The sequence below is a fragment of the Strongylocentrotus purpuratus genome, unplaced genomic scaffold (assembly GCF_000002235.5).
Source record: "Strongylocentrotus purpuratus isolate Spur 01 unplaced genomic scaffold, Spur_5.0 spur5_contig_855, whole genome shotgun sequence".
NCBI lineage: Eukaryota > Metazoa > Echinodermata > Echinoidea > Camarodonta > Strongylocentrotidae > Strongylocentrotus > Strongylocentrotus purpuratus.
Window position 1 is genome coordinate 843,392 of NW_022145563.1, and position 25,068 is coordinate 868,459.

Genomic DNA, 25,068 nt, shown 5'->3' on the forward strand with positions numbered 1-25,068 from the left:
CGACCATAAACTATATAAAGGAAGGTAGCGACCGATCTCTCAAAAGAAATTAAAAAAAGTAATTTCTTGGACTTCTAGGATGCAGTGTATATGTATATAACAACGAAACAAAATGTTTGAACAAATACAATTATTTATTAAACGCTATACTTTGTTGCTGGATATGGCACCCCCCCCCCCCCCCCCCCTCCCGCACCCATCCCAACTCCGGATTGGTTTGACTTTGAGATTGGTTTTACTAACAGTATGTGTCAACTTCATATATTCTGCGCCTGCGAAATTTTGTTTGTAATATTTTAATGAGAAACAGAATTCCCGGGCAAATTTTCCTTGACAAATAGTGATTTTCACCTCTTTTTGTTGATGGCGCGGCTCGATCGCGGCTCCTCGCGCACACACATACACAGTTCGGTACGCGCGGTGTTAGGATTCACGTACAGTACAGGTGCACGGACGCTCGAATCGTCGACCAAATTGAAAATCGAGAACTCAATGATCCATCCTCCTTGCAAAATTGCATGATTCTCTCAGAGCTACCGTATACGTTAGGCCGTCATGAGTCAACAACCGGTAAGGAAATTTACAGTCCCTATATATTACAAAAACTTGAATAATAATTTATGTTTTGAGCAATCTGGGTTAACGCAGTCCCGCACCTTGAAATGTGTGTAATGCCCTGGCCTGGCCTGGTCTAGACCGAATGCTTCAGTCCCAGACGTAGACGGTCGCGATCGTGCTACGCCTACGGCAAAACATATACAATGTATCTACACTTAGCCACACAAAGGTGCATTACTTTCCTGGCTGTGTATTAGAAGCTGTACTCTTTATTCTCAACATTTCAGACACCACTGTACAAAACTCAACTAATTTTACTCAAAATCAGAAGTTTAGTGATAATCGATGACGCTAGAGTAAAGGAGCCGGTAATCGGCCAGCTCCACTCCAGTTTTCGGCCGATTGGTTGGATGCAAGGTAAAATCACTCTAAAATACATCGCATAATAGCATAACACATATCCCACACATACCATACCACATGCCAGTGTCACTGAAGAACCACATTTGCAATGAAAAATATATCCTAAAATATCACATTTTAGCGATGTAATCGGCGGTCCCGCTACCCGAATCTGAAAAATCGAGTATCTTACGCGTGTCTGTAAGACTGTATTTTTCAGATTTAGAGCCCGATTTTGTGCTAGTCGCAAGCTCAAAAGTATCTCATCGCATGTATTAAATCAATGCAGCCGCACACCGCAACGCACACACGATATCTCTGTCTAATTCAGATTCCAATATCCGATCACCACAGTACTAGTTTTCGGCCTGGCGAGCTCCTACGCCAATCCATCCGTAAGAGCCTAAAAACAATCATATTTCATGTCGCAAAATTACGTTCATAATTTGACAGGCCCGAGGGAATGGGGGTGTCATTGTCCGGACAAAGTCCATGATTAAGTTTAAAACTTCGCACGAAAGTACATTCACTCCACAGCTTGTTGTCAATACCAGTACCAGACCCAGACACATACCAGACGGTTATTTCTGTCTCATTGTCCTCTATCACTGCATGTATGTGTGAGGCAAGGAATCAACTTTTTAAACTTTTAAACCTGTAAAATACTTGACTGAACTATGTGTCCTCTGGCATCCCCACCTCCTGTATTTAAAGCTGCGTTGTACAATTTGAGACGCCGCTGTGAGGGACCCGCACGGGCAATATTCATTTCAAATGACCCCGGACGACACATGCCTCTTGTTAGTCATATCACCCGGGGCTCATGAGGGGCATGTACGGAACCCTTGAGCACCGCAAGTCGTCTGTAAAGATTTTTCATGAGAATTGACAACAACAACAAATTGTGAGGGGCCTGTCCGGAGTCCGCATTACGGGCTTTCTACGGCCTAACGGTCGGTTAAAAGCGCCGGGAGAATTGGGAGCAGCCAACTCGGCACCACGGCGCCCGTACGGCTTAAAAAATTGTTCAGACGCCTCTAGGAACCTTACGGCAGACAGCCGGATACTGGCCGAAAAGTCCCAAAATGTCTGTTTTTACTTGCCGTACGGGCCCCAGAGTGTATATGTGAAAGCCCCATTATCTTGATTTCCTTATAAATATTTCTATGCTCAATACTCAGCCCCTACATGCCATGCCTACATTTCTACTGAAATTGTTTGGAATGTGTCATTTATTTATAATCTTGAATATTTAGTGTAAGTTTTGTTGGATTCTGTGAGAATTTTTTTTCTTTCGTTACCAGCTCTCAAACCTTATCCTTAAAGATAGTATGTCCCTTTTGCAGCCAACATCAAATTCTGTAGAACTTTGCAGGAATTATGAATATGTCATGTATGTCCTATCTGTGAAATTAAAACGTTATTAGTGTCCTAATATTCAAATTATGCATGGAAACTCATTTACTTGCTAGACTTCACTGTCAGACACTATTGAGTGACTGACTGGCTTTTTTTCTTCTTTGGTAATAACATACATAAAATGAGCTTCAATTGTACATGAGCATTTGTCTACATCAATAACACACTTCTTATAATGGCCCAAATTAAACTGATTGAATCTTTACGCAGCATAAAACGTATGACCATTCGGTTTAATGGTCTGCAGATCAGACTATTACTTACTGGCTCTATAGCTCTTAAGTCGATTCGACAACTGATAGTCGTTATAATATTCCACATACTAAGAATCTTGCTCTACAATTGGTCAAAAGTAAACCACGTGATGAAGGAAAGTTCGCACATCATTGATGGGAGAAGAAAAGTTTGTTGCACTGTATAGATAGTAGTACTATCTATCTACACAGTGCAATGCACTTTAATTCTATACTTTGCGTATTGCTCTCCTTTTTAAGCGCATTTGGTGTTAGTACGCGAACTTTGTTCACGCACGAACGATATAGACACACCACCATACTCCATGCACTGTACGTATCGTACACCATTTGCTAGCTGTTAATTGATGACTTGTTGCTCTAAAATGATGGAAGAAGTGAAATGTTTCTGTTGTGGAATATAAAGCAAATAATCTTCTTTTGGATTCAGGCGATGGCAAACTATCACTTCCTCGGCGATCTGAATGTATACGCTATTCTTCCTCAGCTTGCTTCGGAAAGATAGCTACATCCAGATCGCCTCAGAAGTGATGTTTTGTCCCATCACCTTCACCGACGGTAATTATTTGCTAATTTTCTCACTTAAAGACATTTTCAAGCCCCCCATCTTTTTAGGGAAGTTCTAAATTAGTATTATCTTTCAATTGGCGTTGGAATTTAACCTTTTCATTTTTTTGGCCTGCAAATGGGACATAGCACTTTTAAGGGGCAGAACTTTGTATAAGCTGGTCCAAATGTCTTCTTTTCTCATCCTTTTCCCCCTTTTCTCTTCATTTGTATTTGCCCCTTATCTTGATGTTCCTTTCTTTTTATTTTTGTTCTATTTTTGCCCCCCCCTTATAGTTATGTCACTGATTGAGTGACTGGTAGTTTGAAAATACATTTACAAGAAGTCTAAATCAGACCAGATAAAAGTTCTAATTTAATGGTGTCTCAGTATGTGTTTTGTTATGTCTTTGCCACTGTTGTGCAAGATTCATAATGTTTTATGGTGTATGTCCATCTGTTTGTTTGCCTGTCTTTCCAATATCTGTCCCACTGTTTGGTTCTGTAACAACTTGCGATCCATTAAATAGCTTTTTATCAAACTGGGTTCAATTTGCAATAAAGGAAAAGAATGAACTGATTATAGATTTGCATGTAACTAGTCAGGTGAGTAAAAGTTTTGTTTAAAAATCACAGAAAATATCTTGTTACCATTGTGACGTCAAAACCATTGAAGCATATTAATTTTAACCAAGCTTGGATCAACTCCTTGAGCATGAAACAGAAAATCATTGGAACAAGTTTTTGTTCATGAGGTAGAATATTAAAGGTACTAGGTACAGTTTACATGTATGTCCCATTTGCAAGCCAAAAAAATGAAAAGGTTAAATTTTGACGGCATTTGAAATGTAATACTAATTTAGAACTTCCCTAAGAAAATGGGGCTTGAAAATGTCTTTAAGTGGGAAAATAATGACTATTAGATGTTGAATCGACTTAGGAGCTATAGAGCCAGTAAGTAATAGGTAGTCTGATTTTCAGACCATTGTACTGAATGGTTGTACATTTTATGCTGCGCAAAAATTCAATCAGTTTAATTTTGGCCATTACAAGAAGTGGGTTATTGATGTAGACAAATGCTCATGTACCATTTACAGCTCATTTTATGTATGTTATTACCAAAGAAGAAGAAAAAAGCCAGTCATTCACGCAATAGTGTCTGACAGTGAAGTCTAGCAAGTAAACGGGTTTCCTTGCATAATTTGAATATTAGGACACTGCTAATGTTTAAATTTCACAGAGAGGACATGTGTGACATATTCATAATACTGTACCTGCAAAGTTCTACAGAATTTGAGGTTGGCTGCAAAAGGGACATAGTACCTTTAAAGGTCAAGGGATCAATCGAACATAGATGGAGGCATATTGGAGCACAGCCACATTTGAATATCTTTTTCAATCAATTTTTTCAATGATATCATATCACAAGAAATTCCATCTCAATATGAAATCATGGCATTGTTTCTTGAAATTCTTTAAAATTTTGACTTTCTGATAGTGGTCATTGATATCCAGTCATTCCAGTGAATGTATTAGCATTTGTATTAAATAATTTATGTTTGAGAAATGTCAGTTACAATGTATAATTGTATATGAGTTAAAGCTAGGGTATAGTTGTTTGTTATTAAGGTTGAATTTCCCTTTCAGACTTTGAAGACTGTTTATTGTTTATTCTAAGACAAATTAAAAGGAAATGAGGAACATACTTTTATGAGCATGAGTAAATGTAAGACAGTATCTCAAAATAGTTTGAAAGTGTAGCATTCTCTCTTATTATGATAATGTGACATTGTGGCTCTTTGATAATCATCATCATTTAGGGGTTTCACTAGACCAATCAAACTATGGTGGGTTGGGGGATTAGACCAAACTCCAACAAAAATGAATAATAATTAATTAGAAAGAATGGATTTATTAAGGTCTTTAGCCCTTTCAGTGCCCATTATTAATCTGCTTTTCTTCTCAACTAAAAACAGTACTCCCATATTTGATCAAATTTGTATCTTTACAGCTTGTCAAATAAATATTATTTTCTGGAGGTGGGGGGGGGGGGGGGGGGGGAGCAGATACCTTTTTGGGGGGATGGGGGTATTTTTTTTGTTAAATTGGAAATGATCATACATGTAGTTTTTTTTATCAAGATGATGAAAAATGAAACATAGTTAAATACTAAAACTTTGTGGCTCAGAGGTGATTTTTCTTCTTTCTGGGGAGGGGGGGGGGGGGGGGGGGTAATTTTGCAGGCCAAATTAAAACCCAAAACATTACATAAATAATGTTCGCTTACCTCTCTTAAGATGCTTATCAAAAAAGTATATTCCTTATGGTAGAAATCCATCTCTGATGGAAAACAAAAATTTTGATCACAAGTTCAGTCTAAAATGTAATGATGATGAAAGATAGCATGAATTGTACTATCAACGATTTAAAAAATGTTCCTTGATAGAAGTTTGTTTCAGTAGCACTTGAATGGTTATGAAGTGTTGCATGAAGGTTTTTGCAGAATCCTTATAGGGACTTGTGCATTTAATTGGAGCTCTGAAAATCAGGGAAACAAGAAACCAGATACTCTGAACTGTGAGGAATTGAAGAATTATGACACCCTTGTTGACTTGTCATTCCATGCAATATGATACTTCCTAATCCTATAGTGCACAAAGGATTTTCTCTCTGTTTTTTTTTTAAAGAGTTGACAACATTCTTGCGCTAGGCATGGAAGAGAGCTGTAGAGTGAAACATTCACATGGTTTGCTTTAAAGATAAATGTCCCATTTGCAGGCCAAAAAAATGAAAAGGTTAAATTCCAATGGCATTTGAAAGATAATACTAATTTAGATCTCCCCTTAAAAATAGGGGGCTTGAAAATGTCTATAAGTGGGAAAATAATGACTATTAGTTGTAAAATCGACTTAGGAGCTAAAGAGCCTATAAGTAATAGTCTTGATTTTCAGACCATTGTACCGCATGGTTGTATGTTTTGAATTGGTTGACAGTCTGACAGTTTTTGACATGTTTAAAAATACTTCTTTGTCCTCTTTTCAGCACAATACAGTAAGGAAATTAGAAACCTGACAGCCTATCAGTAACATGTACATGTGTGTGTGTGCTAAAAAGAAATTGTTATCAAGTGGCAATATGAGTTTGATATGCTGGAGAGGGATTAGATTTGAGGAAATGATAAGATAATTGAAGTTCTCTAAGCCTGTCATCATCAGCTCGAGATTGCCAAATAACCCGCTTTTTTAACTATCCTGATCGCAAATTACCCAGCTAATTTGCGTCTTCATCAGCCCGCAGTTACAATTAGCGGGATATTTGGTCGAGATAATCATTCCAAGATATCTTGGGCTAGTTTGCAAAATATCCCGCTATTTGTCTGCTCATCTTCACCAGACCGAAGACTCGCACTATGCGCGAACGCTGTGCAAAATATTTTGAGCTTATTTCTTGAGTTTCGAGGTCGAGGTCGAGTCTCAAGCTGATGATGACGCAATTTGTAACTTCGTGCTTATTTCCCAAATCAGAAATAGCGAGCCATTTGGCAAGAATATTAAAGGTACTAGGTACAGTTTATGTCCCATTTGCAAGCCAAAAAAATGAAAAGGTTAAATTTTGACGGCATTTGAAAGATAAAATTAATTTAGAACTTCCCTAAGAAAATGGGGCTTGAAATTTGAAAATGTCTTTAAGTGGGAAAATAATGATTATTAGATGTTGAATCGACTTAGGAGCTATAGAGCCAGTAAGTAATAGGTAGTCTGATTTTTCAGACCATTGTACTGAATGGTTGTACATTTTATGCTGCGCAAAAATTCAATCAGTTTAATTTTGGCCATTACAAGAAGTGGGTTATTGATGTAGACAAATGCTCATGTACCATTTACAGCTCATTTTATGTATGTTATTACCAAAGAAGAAGAAAAAAGCCAGTCATTCACGCAATAGTGTCTGACAGTGAAGTCTAGCAAGTAAACGGGTTTCCTTGCATAATTTGAATATTAGGACACTGCTAATGTTTAAATTTCACAGAGAGGACATGTGTGACATATTCATAATACCTGCAAAGTTCTACAGAATTTGAGGTTGGCTGCAAAAGGGACATAGTACCTTTAAAGGTCAAGGGATCAATCAAACATAGATGGAGGCATATTGGAGCACAGCCACATTTGAATATCTTTTTCAATCAATTTTTTCAATGATATCATATCACAAGTAATTCCATCTCAATATGAAATCATGGCATTGTTTGTTGATATTCTTTAAAATTTTGACTTTCTGAATAGTGGTCATTGATATCCAGCTATTTGTCTGCTCATCTTCACCAGACCGAAGACTCGCACTATGCGCGAACGCTGTGCAAAATATTTTGAGCTTATTTCTTGAGTTTCGAGGTCGAGGTCGAGTCTCAAGCTGATGATGACGCAATTTGTAACTTCGTGCTTATTTCCCAAATCAGAAATAGCGAGCCATGATGAAGACATACCTTCTGACTGAGGTAGTCAGTGTTAAAAAAAGTCTCTTTCAATCAGTCACCTTGTGGCATGTCTTCAGGCTTGTCTTCAGAAAAAGTTATTTTTCCCCTAAATATTGGTGATATGTAAACAATGTAGACAGTAGACTTATAAAACACACATACATTCATGCATTACTGCAGCTTTTTATGGAATTTCAATGAGGGTCCATTAATAATACATGTATTTTACCTATACAAACTGTCTAGCTATTCAAAATCTTGTAATGAATTCAAGCTTGTACTTTTCACTGTACATTGACAGTCCAGTTCATGTACATGAATAATGTGATTTTTGACAAGCTTTGTACTTTTGTTTATTTTGCTGACTTTTCTGATTTTTGTGCCTAAGGGGGTATCTCACTGAGCCGCGAATGCTTGCAAATTTGGAGTTTTGCCAGGGTCCATAAAAGGTCCCAAACATTCACAAATAGTGGCAAAGGATTGGCAAATACTGTCGCTAACATTTGCTTATAGTCTCCATCTGCCAGAATTTGTAGCGTTCGTAAGCATTCGCCGCTCAGTGAGATACCGCCTTTAGAATGCTGCTTAGATGTCCTTGAACTCCAGCCGATAAAACGTGATCAGTCACACTGAATGACAGATATGAGTAATCTCTGTTTATTCAAAGTGATGCCATCTGTTATGACTTGTGTGCTTTAGTTAGTGCCTGGAATTACATGATTTATGTTTACAGACTTTATTTTTGTGTGCATTGCATACCAGGTAGTAATTTACAGGTCATGCCTTTAAGGATTTTGATGACTTTTGTTTTGTGTGCGAACTATAGATTTGTGGATGCTTATTCATATCCTAAGTACATGTAAATATTGTAGCATTTACAGCAAATCAATAGTACATCACATAAACAGCAAACAAATAGAAAGTTTGTTTGCTGTTTTATAATAATAATAATGATAATGATATGTCTTGTTTTCCCAGGGTAGCCTCATCAGTAATCATACTGTTCTCCTTGATGGCCCTGCCATCATATCATTATCCCGTGTTTATTACCATGTGATTGTATTAGAGGGATCCAGTAACTTTGTCTCAGATTCTGAAACAAAATCCTGGATTTAGCTCATGCTGCAATGATAATTATAAACCTTTAGGTGAGTCAGGAACCCCATGACTTTTACAAGCCGATCGCCTGTCTGATTATCAAGATATTTACATGTATGATTGTAAATCGAAACCAAATTTTGTGTTTTCCTAACGGTTTTCATAACAATATGGTCTATTGGGGAAAACGAGTATGGTAAAACCGGTCACTCAAAGATTTTTACTTTTTTGAGGCACTTCTTGATCATTTTGAAGCGCAATTTGTTTAGGGCTTCAATATTACACCATCACAGACACTGATAACATGTAGGGCTGTGCATCACAGATTTAACATTGTTAAACGATGCTTTTATTAATTTCAATTATAGATAGCGCCCTTGTCATGTCTGAAGCTGCAGGGGTCCTGTTTCATTCAAATGTTTGTTAGAAACAAGTCCAATTATCACTCACAGCCTATCAAATGCAACAATTTCAGAAGCTAAATAATAATAATTTGAACATGTTATTGATATAAATTTATAAAAAAAAAAGCACTGGCCCTCCAGTCCAGTCTTGTCACCCCAGCTTTAGCATTGCTGCTGCTGCTGTTATGGCACTCTTTCATTCTCTTTATGATCTTCTACAATATCGAGGAGGCGCGATAGCTCAGTCTGTAGAGCAGTGGTTTCGTAATCCGGTGACCCGGGTTCGAAACCAAGGCGATGCACTAGTGCCCTTTGGTAAGACATTAATCCTCATTACCAGGTCCCTCGGAGAGGACCTAAAGCCGTCGGCCGTTTGGTTGCTTACTCACAAGCATTTATGCTTTCTTAGCAGTCAGGTAAAAAACAAAAAATAACAACCACCACTAATATAAACTTTTCTTTTCGTTTCTGCAGAGCACATCATCTTTATCATCCACTCCCAGACCCAATCCTGGGGATGTGAAGGAATTTGATTTCAGATTCCCTCAGTAAGTATTCTTGAGCACCTCAAGCAGGACCTTTTTATTCTTATCTTATATAGTATGTATGCTACATGTTTTAATACCATCAAGTCTTTTCAGCTAGTTTTACATTTTTATGATTTTGTACAACATAGGAATAACCCGACCCCTAAATCAATTATTTGTCACTCCATTGTTTGGTCATTTGCAGCAATTCTTCAACTATCTTTTAGAATTTTACAAAATGCCTGCGTTGTCACCCATAACTTACTATGAAATGTGAATAGTGCAAGAAGGCAAACAAACTTATTATAAAAACAATAACAAATCCCAAATTTTGACATCACTTCATTTATTTGAAAGTGTTGTTCGGACATATCCACAGCAAGCTGTTTGGAACCACAACCCCAATATTATCATTATTCATGTCTCTTTGTATACATTTATTTAAGATAGAAATAACCTGTATGAGATAAGTTCTAACCTCAAAAGGTCGTCTGATGTTAGTTCCAACTGTATATGGTCAAAAGTTATCCAAAATGGGGGTGAACAAAATCATTAAAGAAACAAAAAAATAATCCTGTAGCATTTCTAACTTCTGAAGCAAAGTTGAATGATAATTGTTGGTGTTGTATGTAGAAAAAACATTAAGTATTGAAGAATCATCCCCTCCCCACTCCTTCACTATCTTTGTTCTTCAGCTTTGTTCTTGTCTTGTTTTGTTTTGTCCTGTCATGTCTTGTTTATCTTGTCCTGTTATAAATTGCTTTGTCATGTCTTGTCTTATCTTATTATGTCAGTTTCCTGACCTTTGTGGCCCGTTTTGTAATTCTGGTCTTTTTGTATATTTTGATTATTTAGATACTTTAAAAAGGTTTATGAAAATGTTATTATATTATATCTATTTTACTGTGATTATTAAGACACTTTAAAATGATTTATGAAAATAACGTTCATATTACTCCCAGAGGAGTTCTTCGCTTGTCCATGTTCGTCAATTGCTGTATAGCGCCACTAAACATGTGTCAAAATATGGATTCTTCATCCGAATGTCAACGAGAGGCAAATAAGTTTTTAACTTTAAATGCCTACTTCCAAGGTATATTTCCAAGGTATTATATTTATTCTTGGGAACCTACAAAAAAAAAGCTATGCTTTCCAGTAGGTTCCTGTTTCATTTCATAATTTTGATCTTACTTTGTCAACTGTTGTTATTTTGCAAACAATTGATGTATGAAATGGAATAAAATCAATCAATCAATCAATCAATCAATCTAATTATCATCTTTCATTCTTTTCATGGTAGGAACCAGAGGAAGAAATACAGTGTGATGCAATTCAACAGAAATGACAATGTTAACCTCTCTAAATGGAAGCAGGTATTTATGATGGGTTTAATAGAGTACCCGTAGTGTTGTATCAATCATCGTTTCCAAACCATTTTATAATTTGATAATCCTCATTCAGAAAATAGTATTATTCATGGAATATTAGCACCATTGTGCTTTTATAAAGCACATCCCTGTATTCACGATATAAAGAATGAACTTGAATTGAACTGATAACAGTGGTGAACAGAATAATAACCTTTTGGGGGTAGGAGGGGTTGTTGTTGGCACTCTTTGTCACAGAGTACAATAGTAATGATCTTTCTATCCGCTCATCTTCTGATCCAATCTTTCTACCACCCCCCCTCTCTTTCTTTCTCTCTCCCTCTCTCTCTCTCCCACATTTTCTTTCTTTGTCAATGTGACAGACATATTTATAAATTGTGTTTACATGCTTACATATTGAATAGTCAAAGTGTGTTGGTTTGCAAGGGCTGCGTAGATCTTCATTGACAAATCCATGTACTATTCAGTCCTAACCATCCATCCTTTCACCTTCAAACTGCATTAATCTACATTTACCACACTCAACCCAGGTGATGTAAATGGGTACCTTGCAGGAATTAATTCCTTGAAATGCTAGAGCTCTGTAATGGCGGCTAGGCTAAAGCCGGGGTAATAATAAATGCGCCTGAATAGAATTTCTAGATAGACGGCACGATAGAAATGCCTATTATTATTATTAACCAGGCAAAGATGGAGAGAGAAAACAACAAGATTCACTACAAGACGGAGCTGGACGACCTTCCAAAGTTTGGGGAGGGGAGTGAATTTGGCCGAGAGAGGAGAGAGGTAGCAAGGCAGAAGAAGTACGGGGTCATCGCCCAGAAGTACAAAGAAGAAGACCAGCCTTGGATTCTTAAACAGGGAGGCGCTGATGGCAAGACAGCTAAAAAGTATTAAAGCAGATCTGTACATTTTCTGAACTCCATTTTTACTTTTGCATCATAAACAGTGCCATATTGGATTAAATACATGCATGGGTTATTGATGATATTATCTCCTAAAAAGATAATTTCTTCTTCTTTATCTTCTTCTTATTAGGTCCTAAAATGAAGTATGATTTTCTTCTTCTTATTGATAGTTTTCTGCAAAGAAGGAAATGTTATTTTATCCTAATATAAATGCTTATATGAAAGTCAATTACATTTTTAAATGTGCTGCATTTATCAGGGGATTAAAGGGGTGAATGGTAGGTTAAATGAGACAACAGCAATTAAAGGGGAAGTCCACCCTGATATTTAATTGGTTTTAATAAAAGCAGAAAGACGAGACAAACAAATGAGTGAATTTTTGGAGTTGTCATCATTAAAACACAAATTGGCAACGTTGTGACATATCTTCTCTCCAATTTGCTCTGTACAGAACATTTCTTAAACTTTCAATTTCTTAGTTATTATTACGAGTTGCGATTGATCCAAATCAATCGGAAGTCCTCCAATCAATTGCAAGTTTTCAGTCCCCTCTCTCTTATGTACATAGTTGCGATTGATATCAACACAGGGCCCTGATTTTCAATATTCTAAAACTCTTGTCTCCGCACCGCCTTCTAAAGTCTTAAATTTTGATGCAGGTATCGTGGAAGGAAGGAGGGAAAGATAAATGAGAACTCAAGCTACTTCATCCTCTCTCAGCTAGCCGATGGGACGTTTGAGGCGTACCCGGTAGACTCCTGGTATAACTTCATAGCAATGCAGACCTATAAGACTTTGAATGCAGAAGAAGCGGAGGAGGAGTTTGGCAGGTACATTTAACATTCTGATCAAAGCATTTGCTCCAGCGAGATTTGAACTTTATTTCATCAAAGAGATGTGATTGGGTTAGGGCTTCATTTTTAGGTTTTGTATAGGTGTCGGTTATTTTTACAGCCCAGCACTGGCGTACTATAAAATAAACTTCAAACATGGTTTATTTCTAACAAATGTAGCTGAAATGACATGATTTGCTAGGTTTTTTTCTTCTCACTTTTGCCCATTCTGCCCCCCCCCAATTTTATTTGTTCCATTACGCCACTGCAGCCCAGCCAGACAAATGAACCATCAGACCAATAACAGACCAAAAATAACATTACAATGTACATTACCCTTAATTGCTAAGCGTCCATCTTTTTTTGGAGTGGATCAGGTCAGTGGCTGATATATTAGGGTTATGTACAGGTATGTGTAACATTTGGTCCAGGGGTGAAGTTAGAAATTTGGTTAATGAAGAAAATTGACCTCAGAGCATTGCCTTATGATGGGTTTTAGAACATTCATAGAAATACAGTAATCTACTGTACAGTAACCCTTGAACACTAAATTGAGAATCGATCTTATTTACTGGGTGTAAGCCACAAATATATTTAAATAATATCAAATCATGTAACCCTTTTCCCTTTCCTGTCCCATTCTGATATGTTCTCAATCAGCTGTTTATTAAGCACCACATAAAATAATTGTTGTATTTGTCTTGGATCTTGGATTCTTTTCCTCCTAAATACTCCGAAGAAGAGTTTTGACTGGAGGTGGTGGAGGGTGGAACGATAACATTTTGGAAAAAAGGTCTTTAGTAACTGCATTTTAAATAAAAGCGGGGAGGTTTGGTTGATAGTTGCTTGTTGTAGGTTGTTCCATGTCTTTATAGTCCTTGGGAAATATGATTGTCATAAATTAGATGCTGATATATTTGTGTACTTTTATGTATGTGTTTAATAACTTTGTGTGTTTGACAACAGGAGAGACAAGACAATGAATTATTTCTCAGTCATGGTGCAGAAGAAACTCAAGAAACAAGATGAAGAAGATGTTGAGGAAAAGACATCAAAATCAAAAGGCTCAGATCTAGTAAGATTAATTGATGTATTGTTACATTTCTTTCTGAATTTTTCAAATATTATTTTTCTAATAACCAGGCGGGTGTTTCACAAAGATCCTCAGTTGAACTTATCTCTAAGTTGGACTTAACAAATATGGAAAGTCGTTAGCATACTTGAAAATGTTGATTAAAAGAAAACATTCATATTTTCTATTATCATAGGAGATTTCATTTTCTTGATGTGGAATTTATGAAAACTCTAAAATACTTGAATTTTTGCTTTTGAATATATTTCATTAGTAGGCTACAAATGGCTTTCTTTAAGTCCAACTTAGAGTTAAGTTCGACTTTAGAATCTTTGAGAAACACCCCCATGATCACAAATGTATGAAATATCATACCAGTAGATCCTTCTTCATCAAGTGCCTTTATTGTTTTCATTGGCATTGCTATTGGGGCAATGTGCCCCCTTCTCCTCCATCAGTTGGAATAAAAGGGGAAGGGGGATGGAAAAAGTAAAAGAGAGGAAAAAATACTGCTCCAAGAGTATTTCTTGATTTATATGTATCTATATACTAACAAAAGCATTATGAAAAGCTTTCGTTATAACTATACCCCACCACTATAACACAGGAACCAATGTAAATCAGGTGGGGTATCCCTACCCCAATTTCGTTTCTCTTGATTTCTCTTGAAAAATTTGACAGATTTTGAGGGGAAATTGCCATGATATATTCTGGATTGTTTTTCCTGCAGTAGATTGGTTGTTTGAACCAATTTTACTTGTTTTAAGATATTTTCATGTCCAAAAGTCACTTATAATTTAGATGAAGACCATAATGAAAGTTCAAACGAAGCAAAATGATCCAGAATTGGCGATATAACAACAATCACTCTTTCTCCCTTCCTCTCTTCCTCTATCATGCTTCTCTCTCTCTCTCTCTCTCTCTATCACCTCGCCAAGGTCTCTGCAGGGGGATTACATTGTCTAGCGCTAGTGTTTACTTTAGGCTTAGCTCTAGGAGTAGTGAAAGTCAAATGGGGGTTTCAATTTTTAACGATGAGTTTTCGTCATGAGCAGGGAAAGTTTCATATCAGCAGGCCTGATAATTACCCAATTTTAATTTTTTTTCTTGATTTTATTTTTCCCTATTTTTTTTTTAACAATAATTTTTTCCCGATTTTCTTTTCCAAGTTCTTCCCAATTGTAACCCTATTTTTCCCAATTTTTCCCCAATTTTTTACTCAAAAGGGGGAGGGGGAATGTTGTAAGATGTCATTTTTTTTTGGGGGGGGTGGATGAGGAGGAAACCCCCCCCCCCTTTTTTTTTAGTGCTCACCATCACCCTGTATCAAGCAGATATATTTCATTTGTAAAAATTCTGTTTAAAAAATTTCTGATTTGCTCTCCATATTTGCAGACCATAACGGAGGATGATTACTTCTTATCATCAGGGGAGGAGATAGAGGATAGTGATGATGAGGATGGAGGGGGTAAGTCTGATCTTCTTCATGGTACCTAGGTACTTAGTATACAAATAATACACAGCAGTGAGGGCAGTAGTAAGAATTACCCACACAAGGTACATGTAGAACAGTCTAACATGCCCGAGGCGGTAGCCGAAGGTGTTTGGACTGTTTTGAAGGTACCGAGTGTGGGTAATTTTACTAATGCCGGAAGAAAATTATGTGTATTATTTGTTTTTATAAGATGATGTTTAATTTGTTTTATAAAATGAGGTTTTATAACACAATTTTACTAATGACCGGTCATTAGTATTGTCCACCGTGCGCTGGTATTGCCTGCTGATAAAATCTGTGTAATCCAGTGGACATAGTTACCTGGTAGGATGTATTCCTCCCAATGAGGTAGAGGTGTCATAGTCGAGTGGTTTTAGCACTTGACTTGATATGCAAAGGTCATGGGTTTGATCCCCAACACGGCACTTATGTGTTTTGGCAAGGCATTTATCTACATTTAAATAAGAGGGAGCTAGTCCATTAAAACATTCAATTAGTAGAGTTTTACCACTTTGCAATTGACATTTGAAAGACAAATGAGTACTACACATCTATTTTTCATTTATTTCTTATCTTGAATTCTTGTCTTGAACTTTGTTTGATTCAGTAAATATATTTTTCCTGTCATTCCCAGAACTAAGATCATCTGTAACACTATCCAGGCTCTCAATATATCATATTTCCAAAGCAGGGCCTCATATTACAAAGAGTTGATATCAATCGCAACTTATCAATCGCAATTATGTATATAAGAGATAGGAGACTGCAAACTTGTGATTAATTTGGATCAATCGCAACTCTTTGTAAGGCGGGGGTCTTTATCGTATGCTAATGCGTGTCTGATAAAAAAAAAATTAAAATTGAATTACAGGGAAATCCAAGTCTAAGAAGAAGGGTAAAGGCAAGGGGAAGAAGATGGCTAAGAAGAGACCTAAGAAGAAAGATGCAGACAGTGAAGCTGAGGAAGAAAGTGATGAAGGAGACTTTGATGGCAGGGAGTTTGACTACATCTCAGAACAGTCCAGGTGGGTGTAAACCAGAGAAAAATCTATCTTTCATCTAATATAAGGGGGGGGGGGTTCACAAAGATCCTAAGTCAAACTTAACTCTAAGTTGGACTTGGACATTATGGAGAGCCATTTGTATCCTTAAAATAAATATATTTAAAAGCAAAAATTCAATTATTTTAGACTTTTCATAAATTCCACATCAAGAACATGAAATCTCCTTGGTAATAGAAAATATGAATGATTTGAATCAACTTGATATGCCTTTAAAATAACATTTACACATTCTTTATCCAAGATGCTAACGGCTTTCCATAATTTTTAAGTCCAACTTTACGATAAGTTCAACTTAGGATCTTTGTGAAACACCCCCAGGACAACTAGACTAATGACAATTATATGCTTTTCACACTGGTAAAATTTTGCTTAGCCCTGGACTATAGGCGGGGCTAAAGGATGGGTCTTAGCCCCACCTATAGTCCTGGGCTAAGCTTAGCCCACTTTCTCTTCAGACACAAATTTACCAAAGTGGGCTAGCCCCACCTAAAGTATGGGGTTTGTTGGCCCTGCAAAAAAAAGGGCTAACTTTGCATTTCCGGTGCCAAGCAAATGAATGAGGACAAATACAGGGTCTTTTCCTTTGCTCTTTGACCATGCTTCTTCTGAACACATTACCAAGTTGAAATATAAGAAAGAAATAGGGGTCCATTTCATAAAACTTTTTATCTATAACAAGAGGCAAAGAAAGAAACCCACTGTCCAATCAGAGACGACGTATTCATGAATATGCATTTCCTGTAAAGCACTACCGGTGAGAAATGTCATGTAAAGTGCGTGCTTATTGTTTACTATGCAGAGTAGTACCAAAGTTGCACTTGTATTTCATGTTTGTGAAAAAAAACCAAAAGTTAATCCTAGGCTAAGGAAAGTACGGGGCTAAGCACAACAAGTCTGAAAGCGTGTGGTAGTTGTCAATAATTCCAAAACAGATTTATTTGATGTATACTTGAAGGTATTTTTTACCGGGGTTAGTCTCAATGATATTCAATATTCAAGTTTGAAACTGCCTCCTTTTTCTTCTCTCTCTATCAAATACCGGTAGCCAAAGCAAACAACTTACAATCACAGGGCACAATATCAGAGAACTCCTCGAACAAAGCAAACACACATGTATTGTATGCACACAGCATGTAGGCTGCTATGCACCTCAAGTTCTTTGTTTGCCCAACCCTCCAATTACATAACGCCATTTAAAAGTCTGTACATTACTACATTACAAATAATTGAGGTATTTTTAACCCTGAGGCTGGAGTAGTTAAAAGGTTTCTAATATACAAGGGGGGGGGGGCACTATGACCCCCCCCCCTAAGATCTTGGCTATGGTTGGCGATATGAAGATGTAAATTGGTGGTATGCATATTAAATGAAATATAATGAACAACATGACAATACTATTTTTCAATATTTCATTTCGTCTTTTTGAAATTAATTAATTCCATATGTAATATGCAAATTTTCAAAACATACCTATTTTGCAGTTTTACAGTATGAAATGTTTGTAAAATTAATTGTTTGATAAATTTAAACACTCCAACAGATGGAGATAAAAAATTGTTAGTTCATATTTTTAATGTATTTCTTCGATTTGTATCCTTTGTTTTCTATTGTTTTCCATCATCAACATATCATATGGTTTGACCATTCTAGGTTAGTCAAGGAAATAGAATGTGAGAATTAACAATGACAATAAAAACAAAAATTAAACTAAATAATATACATATAATGTAATTTAATGTACATTGTTTCCAATTTTCTTTGTATTTCACTGATTTTTGTCTAATGTTTTCTTTTGTTTTTTATATGTTATGTTTTATTTAGTTGTATTAAACCCAAAATAGGTCTCACTTAGTGGAATAGGAGTTGATGTCAAAGATCAACTGATTTTGAGATGATCATTGATTCTTCCATAGGCTAAAACACCAGCATATAGAGAAAATACACATGTTGATTGACATTAAGCACTAATTACAATTTGACACGCCTGCCGTTGGTCCGAATTGCACAAATTTGGTATCAAAATGTGCGGGAGACTTCAAAGAAAGTCATGAAACATGAATTCGCCAATTTAAGCGGTTAAGACGCAGCACAAAATTTGTTGGACGTGGGGGCCATTATGCCCCCCGGTCTCATTAGGGTTAAGGGGGTAGCTAGGTGAGGGGGCTGAGGTACAGTAGACATTCTGGGAGGTTGTTGTCTCCTGATGTGCAAACAAACAATCAGAAAAGAGAAACAACTATTGTATGAAATTATAAATACTGAACAGATTGCCTTCAGGAACCTGGGGGGTGTTTCACAAAGATCCAAGTTGGACTTAAACATTATGGAGAGCCATTTGTAGCCTTAAAATAAGATATATCCAAAAGCGAAAATTCAAGTATTTCAGACTTATCATAATTTCCACATCAAGAACCTGAAATCTCCTCAATGATAGAAAATATGATTGATTTGAATCTACATTTTATGCCTTTTAAAATAACTTTTACAAAATATTTTTTCCTAGATGCCAACTGCTTTCCATAATTTTTAAGTCCAACTTAGAGATAAGTTCCACTTAGGATCTTTGTGAAACACTCCCCAGATAATGGCTCTTGTACCAATCCTATGTGCAAGTAACATTACTCACTAGACATGTGGTCAAATTCTTATTTCATTACCTTTCATCTCCATTAGTGATGATGATGAGATGGAGTTAGCAAAGACAGACATCAAGGGTTTGGATCAAGAACTCCAACAATTAGAAGATGAAGAGGACGAAGAAGAGGAAGAAAAAAAAGATGAGAACAAAGAAGCCAGCAAAGAAGGGGACAAACCAAAAGATTCCAAAGAGAGCAAGGAAAAGAAAAGTGATGGTGAGTTCTTGATATGTGTTCTCTGTTTCTAAATCATTTGCTATTAAACTCAACTTTTGTACTAGAAATGTACATGCTTCCAGATGAGATAAACTGTTGTAAAGAGTTTTTCCAGTGACAGGATCTCATAGGCAGTAAATTCAAAGTTCAATCTTACTAGACCTGGGGGGTGATTCACAAAGAGTAAGATCGACTTAAGTTGGACTTGAACTACGGCAGGCCGTTCATGCCACTGGTTGTTCTCATCATTTCTGGCATCGGTCTCTCAAGGGAGAAGGAACATTTGAGAAAACTGAAATTTATGATATTTTTGTACACGGCAAATGGGAGAGTTATCCACATATAACATCAAAATCTACTGACCGAACTACCAATTTGAGATTCGCATAGACTAAGTGATCTCATATTTCAAACATTCATAACGTCCTTACTATTGGTCTGGTTCATTTCAAACTTTTGCCATTCTGTTTATCTTATTTTTATGCTTTCATACAAATCAACTTATTACAAGGGTTGGATTGCCCTTTAATCATCTCACCTCTTGATATTTCTTATTGCTGTAGAGAGTAGTTCAGAGAGCTCAGGATCAGACAGTGATATTGACGAGAAGAATATACACTCTGCTATGCTCCTTCAGGTACGTAAAGACCATCATCTTAATGTGTTCTATTAATGCTAAAGAGTCTTGAAATTCAGTGTTTTAGGAAAATTCTCTGTATTTCACTTCTAATATACTTGGATATTAGATTGACTTTTGTAAGATTAGTATTTTCTCAAAATTGTGGAGAGTGAAGTACATGTAATATTTGTTTAAGCAAACAAAACAATCCTAAAGCTATGAAATGTACGTTTCCAAATTAGCAAGAAGCAAATTGTAGTGTTTGGTTGTGTTTTTAATTTCACTGGCTGCAAACCTCATGCCTATCCCCCCCCCCCCCGGGAAAAAACAAACCCTAAAACAAAGAGAGAAAAGGAAAGAAAGATAAGGAGAGTGGAAGTAATACTCCTGCCATCCTCCCGATTTTGTCATCTTGTTCTCTCAAATTTCATCCACCAAGTATTAGACGGTTCACCTGTTCCCCTATCCCTGATGCACAGCAGTGTCCCCTTTAATAGTGCCCCTTGTATCATAGCAGGCCTGATAATTACCCTATTTAAATTGGTTTCCCGATTATTATTATTATTTTTTTCTTCAGGATTTTACCCCTATTTCCCTGATTTTTCCCTATTTTTTTCCAATTTTCTTACTCAAAAGGGGAGGAATGTTGTAAGATGCCATTTTTTTTCCTGAATCCTTTTTTTTTTACTCAAGGGGGGGGGGGGGGGGGGGGTTTAGTTCTTACTCTCACTCCTGCATAGTGACCATAGTGAATGTATACAATAATGATCCGTTTCTTTCTTATATTTCAACTTGGTAATGTGTTCAGAAGAAGCATGGTCAGAGATCCAAGGAAAAGACCCCCTCCAAGTCAGGAAGCCCCTTGTATCATAGTGACATAGACCATTGTGAATGTATAATAATGATCTGTTTCTTTGTTATATTTCAACTCGGTATTGTGTTCAGAAGAAGCATGGTCAAAGGTCCAAGGAGAAGACGCCTTCCAAGTCAGGAAGTGGAAGCCACAGTAGATCACAGACTCCCACTGTACCAGACAACATTGCTGTTACAGACTCTACGTTATCAGATGCAGCTACAAAGCTTGAAAACAAAGGTATGTAGAATTGTCCGATTCATTGTGCATTTGAAAAGAGGACTTTGAGAGTACCAGGAGACGATTAGAAATTTGTAATTATTCTTTATCATCACAATCGTCACTTTCATCATCATCCTAGTCCCCATCACCATCTCCATCACCATCATCACCATCATTACCCTCATCTTCATCATCACCACCATCATCATTCATTACAAACACCATCATCACTATCATTATCATCTCCATCATCATCATCAATATCATTAATTATCATCCTCATCACCATCACTATCATCATCATCATAATTATCATCACCAGTATCATCATCATCATCATCATCATCATCATCACCATCTTAATCATCATCACCATTAATTACAAACATCATCATCATCACTATCATTACCATCCTCATCATCACTTTCTCCATCATCATCACCACCATTAATTACAAACATCATCATCACTATCATTATCATCCTCACCCTCACCATCATCATCCTCATCACCAGTATCATCATTATTATCACCACTATCACAATCATTCTCATCATCGTCACTATCATTATCACCACCATCACCACCATCACCATCATTCTCATAATCATTATCATGTAACATGGATTTACTATGTCATTGTAATTTGTCATTATGATTGATATTGTTATCAATAGATGTGCCGAGCAAGAAGAGGGCGAACCCCACCGATTCACCTGTTACCAAGAGACCAAGGACAGAGAGCCCTATCCCTGGATCATCATCAAACAAGACACCATCAGGGTAAGGGACCTTTGTAGACCATCTGTACTAGTTTGACCAGGGGGGAATTAGACCTCCCTTACAAGGTCACTGACAGGTGGTTATCTCATCAACTCAGCTCTCAATTAACATAAGAAAAAGAGGATCATGGTGGACCAACAGGCACAAATTAGGCATTGTTTGCTATAGCTTTGATATACCAAAACAAATATATATACTTTTCACTTGAAAATATTTTTCTTTAATAACAGTTGACACTAGGATAAGGCACTCATTTGGATTCTGTCTTTCTTTTTTATCACCTTGCCCTTCCTTGTGGGCCTTGGAATTTCTCAATTATGGCGGTATGAATTGCGCCTCCCTTAAGCATTCCCTCATCATCAAATTGCTATTCTAAATTCCTCTAAAAAGGGACATTTTTATTCTATCTGAAGAAATAATGTGATATTTAATATGTTTATATGAAACCGTCTAGGATGTACTAATTTTAAAACTGTTCAGGGTTTCGGAGTACACAAGTACGAAAACTCATTTTCGAAATTTCTTTGGGGATACAAGATCTGGATCCTAATTCAGTTGTAAATAAAAGTATTATCAACTTTTTTGAAGGCTCATTATATGTGTATGTTTTGATGAAACCTGTGATAAACAGGGGTGCTAGTTCTCAAGCTAAAGCCTGAATTTAGGCCCTGGCAAGTGTTTTCATGTCATTTTCCAGGCATTTCAAGGGAACAAAATGGAGATGATTTTTCATAAATTCTGTCTGGCATCTATGAATAAAGAAGGGAAATATTTTTTGCATCCGTTTTTTCACATGGGGGTAAATGTTAAACTGTCCTTCTATACTTTTTGCTCTGCTCTGTTTACATCCATGTGCAGTCATGTCCCCTTGACCGAGGAGGAGGTCAAGCGATACCTCATGAGGAGACCCATGACCACCAAAGACCTATTGGTCAAGCTCAATCCAAAGAGGACTGGACTACCCAAGGAGCAGATCGAGACAAAGCTGGCCGAGATCTTGGACAAGCTCGCGCCGGAGAAGAGGAAAAAGGAGAAAAAGATCTACTGGTTTATTAGAGAACATTCCAAATAGTGAACAGTTCTAGTGTGGTGTGTCGATAGACATTGATCGGAGGACAGTTGGACTTGGTGTGTTTAAGTATGGCAGCTCCTGTGAAGGTGCATAAGCCCAACTTAAAGAAGCAATCATTGTTACTGATGTTAACCCATTACTTACAGGATGAGGGCTGTTTCTGTATGTTGGCATATGCAATCAAGAGAATCCAGTAGTTACTGGGTTCATGCATCAACTGTTGACTGGAGACAGTGGATCTTGTTGTTCAGAAGTATCGCAGCTTCTGTGAAGGTGCACAAGACCAGCTTTAAAGCCTGTCTGCACTAGTTTGGCCAGGAGGGATTAGACCCCCCCCCCCCCCCCTGTGTGGTAACTGGCAGGTGGTTATCTCATCAAATCAGCTCTCAATTAACATAAGAAATAGGGGACCACGGGGATCAACAGGTACCGCTTTGTTGACTGTATAGAGAGCGTAAATAGCTAAGTATAAGTACAAGTAGTGCAGGCCTGCTTTAACACTGTAGTACTGAGTAGTGAGTACTTCAAAAATAGTACAGAGTACTTTGGGACTGGTACAGCATCAATGAGTGTACAGTGCAAGGAGAACCCCCAATTTTTACTCTGGACCCTTCTGCCTATTATTTGACCACCCTGCAGTTTAGAAGATATGAGTTATCAATAAATCCTATAAAAATGGGTCATGTTTGAATGCTGATTTACATGTGTTATTTTGAACCGGTTTGCCATGAACATCAAATCTGATGTAATATTCTACTCAAGTTTTTGTGCCTAACAGCCATGGTGCCAATACCAGGCATGAGCGACTTTATGACAGTTTTGAGAAACAAGTAAATTCTCCCAGCAAGGGTACTGACTCGGGCAATACAGTCAAACCTGCTTTAGTGACCACCCATCTACAAAGACCACTTCTTGTGTTTCCCTTGGGCGGTCGCTATAGACAGGTTTGACTGTACCTTCTTTCTGGAGATTGTACGGTCACATGGTATGTCCCTGTAGGCGCGTACGCAGGGGGGGGGGGGGGGGTTGGGGGTCGAACCCCCCCCCCCCCTCAATTTTTTGTTGTGTTTTGGAGGAAACCCCCCCCCCTCCCCATTTTTTTTAATAAAAAAAAAAAGGGCTAAAGGGTGACCCAAAAAAGTGACCTCCCCCCCCCCCCCAACTGAAATAAATATCAGTCGACCAAATTGGTTAGCCAAATTTCCTGGACCCCCCCTCCCCCCTGTTTATTCAGCGGTTGGCTGAGTCGTTGCAAAATTTTGGACCAAAAACAAAAAATTGTCCTTGTTGCGAAATTTTCGGCACGATTTTCAAGTTTTAAAACCCCCCTTCGAAAAAAATTGTGCGTACGCCACTGTGTTCCTGTACTAGTATGGAAACAATGAAAGCAAAGAATCTGTCTGTTTCAGTTTATGTAACTTTAATACAAATTGAACTTTACTTTGTATGATGACAATCTAAACAGGAAAGGAGAATAATTACATGATAAATAGGTACCCTGTTCAACCGTAATACACATTTTCTGTGCTGGCATTTATTTAATAAGTGTATTTGAGATTATTTCAATACATGTATACACAATACAATAAATATATGAACTGTAATGAGTTCATAATAATGTTCTAAAGTTATCATTTTAATAGGCTAAGGCACGATGGTGCCTTGCAATACATTTCATGCACTTTTGGTCAAAGGTTTTCAAATAATATCATTTCAAATAACTGTCATATCCATATATAAATTTAAAGGTTTATTGCCCTTTTATCCAATGCCCTGTGAGTTAGCCTGCTAACCAGTTTATCTTTTTACAGGTTTCCAGCCCTGTCCATTAGACCAAATGGTGTGAATTAGACCAAGTGAATAATAGAACTCAAAGGTTTGAGACACCTGGGACCCGTTTCACAAAGCTTTTTTTCAATGACAAATCTGCTGATAACCAATCAGAAGCAAGGATTTTACTAGCTTATAACAAAAATTGTCATTTGTCACTGATGACAAGTTTTGTGAAAAGGGCCCTGGAAATAAGTCAATGGATTGATTCTGAACAAGTGAAATAAAACACAACATGGATGATGGAAAGGAGATGAAATGTAATCAGATGAGATGACTTACGGTAATGGCAGGGCACCAAATGGCTAATTTACCCATGTAACTACAGTGAAACCTGTCTATACAGACCACCCAAGGGAGACAAGAAAAGTGGTCTTTATAGGCAGGTGGTCTT

The 25,068-nt window shown here is 37.2% G+C and overlaps 1 protein-coding gene across 1 annotated transcript; it reads left to right on the plus strand.

The window, feature by feature from the left end:
• Positions 1-440: 440 nt before the first annotated feature.
• Positions 441-23,855, plus strand: LOC764361 (general transcription factor IIF subunit 1). Its single transcript, XM_030996462.1, has 13 exons — positions 441-570; positions 9,630-9,703; positions 10,983-11,055; positions 11,755-11,960; positions 12,638-12,808; positions 13,778-13,886; positions 15,279-15,351; positions 16,250-16,403; positions 19,116-19,294; positions 19,858-19,931; positions 20,859-21,006; positions 21,667-21,772; positions 22,631-23,855. Exons 1-13 carry the CDS (start codon positions 556-558, stop codon positions 22,842-22,844), a joined length of 1,596 nt encoding a protein of 531 aa, XP_030852322.1. The 5' UTR covers positions 441-555; the 3' UTR covers positions 22,845-23,855.
• The last annotated feature ends 1,213 nt before the right edge of the window (positions 23,856-25,068 follow it).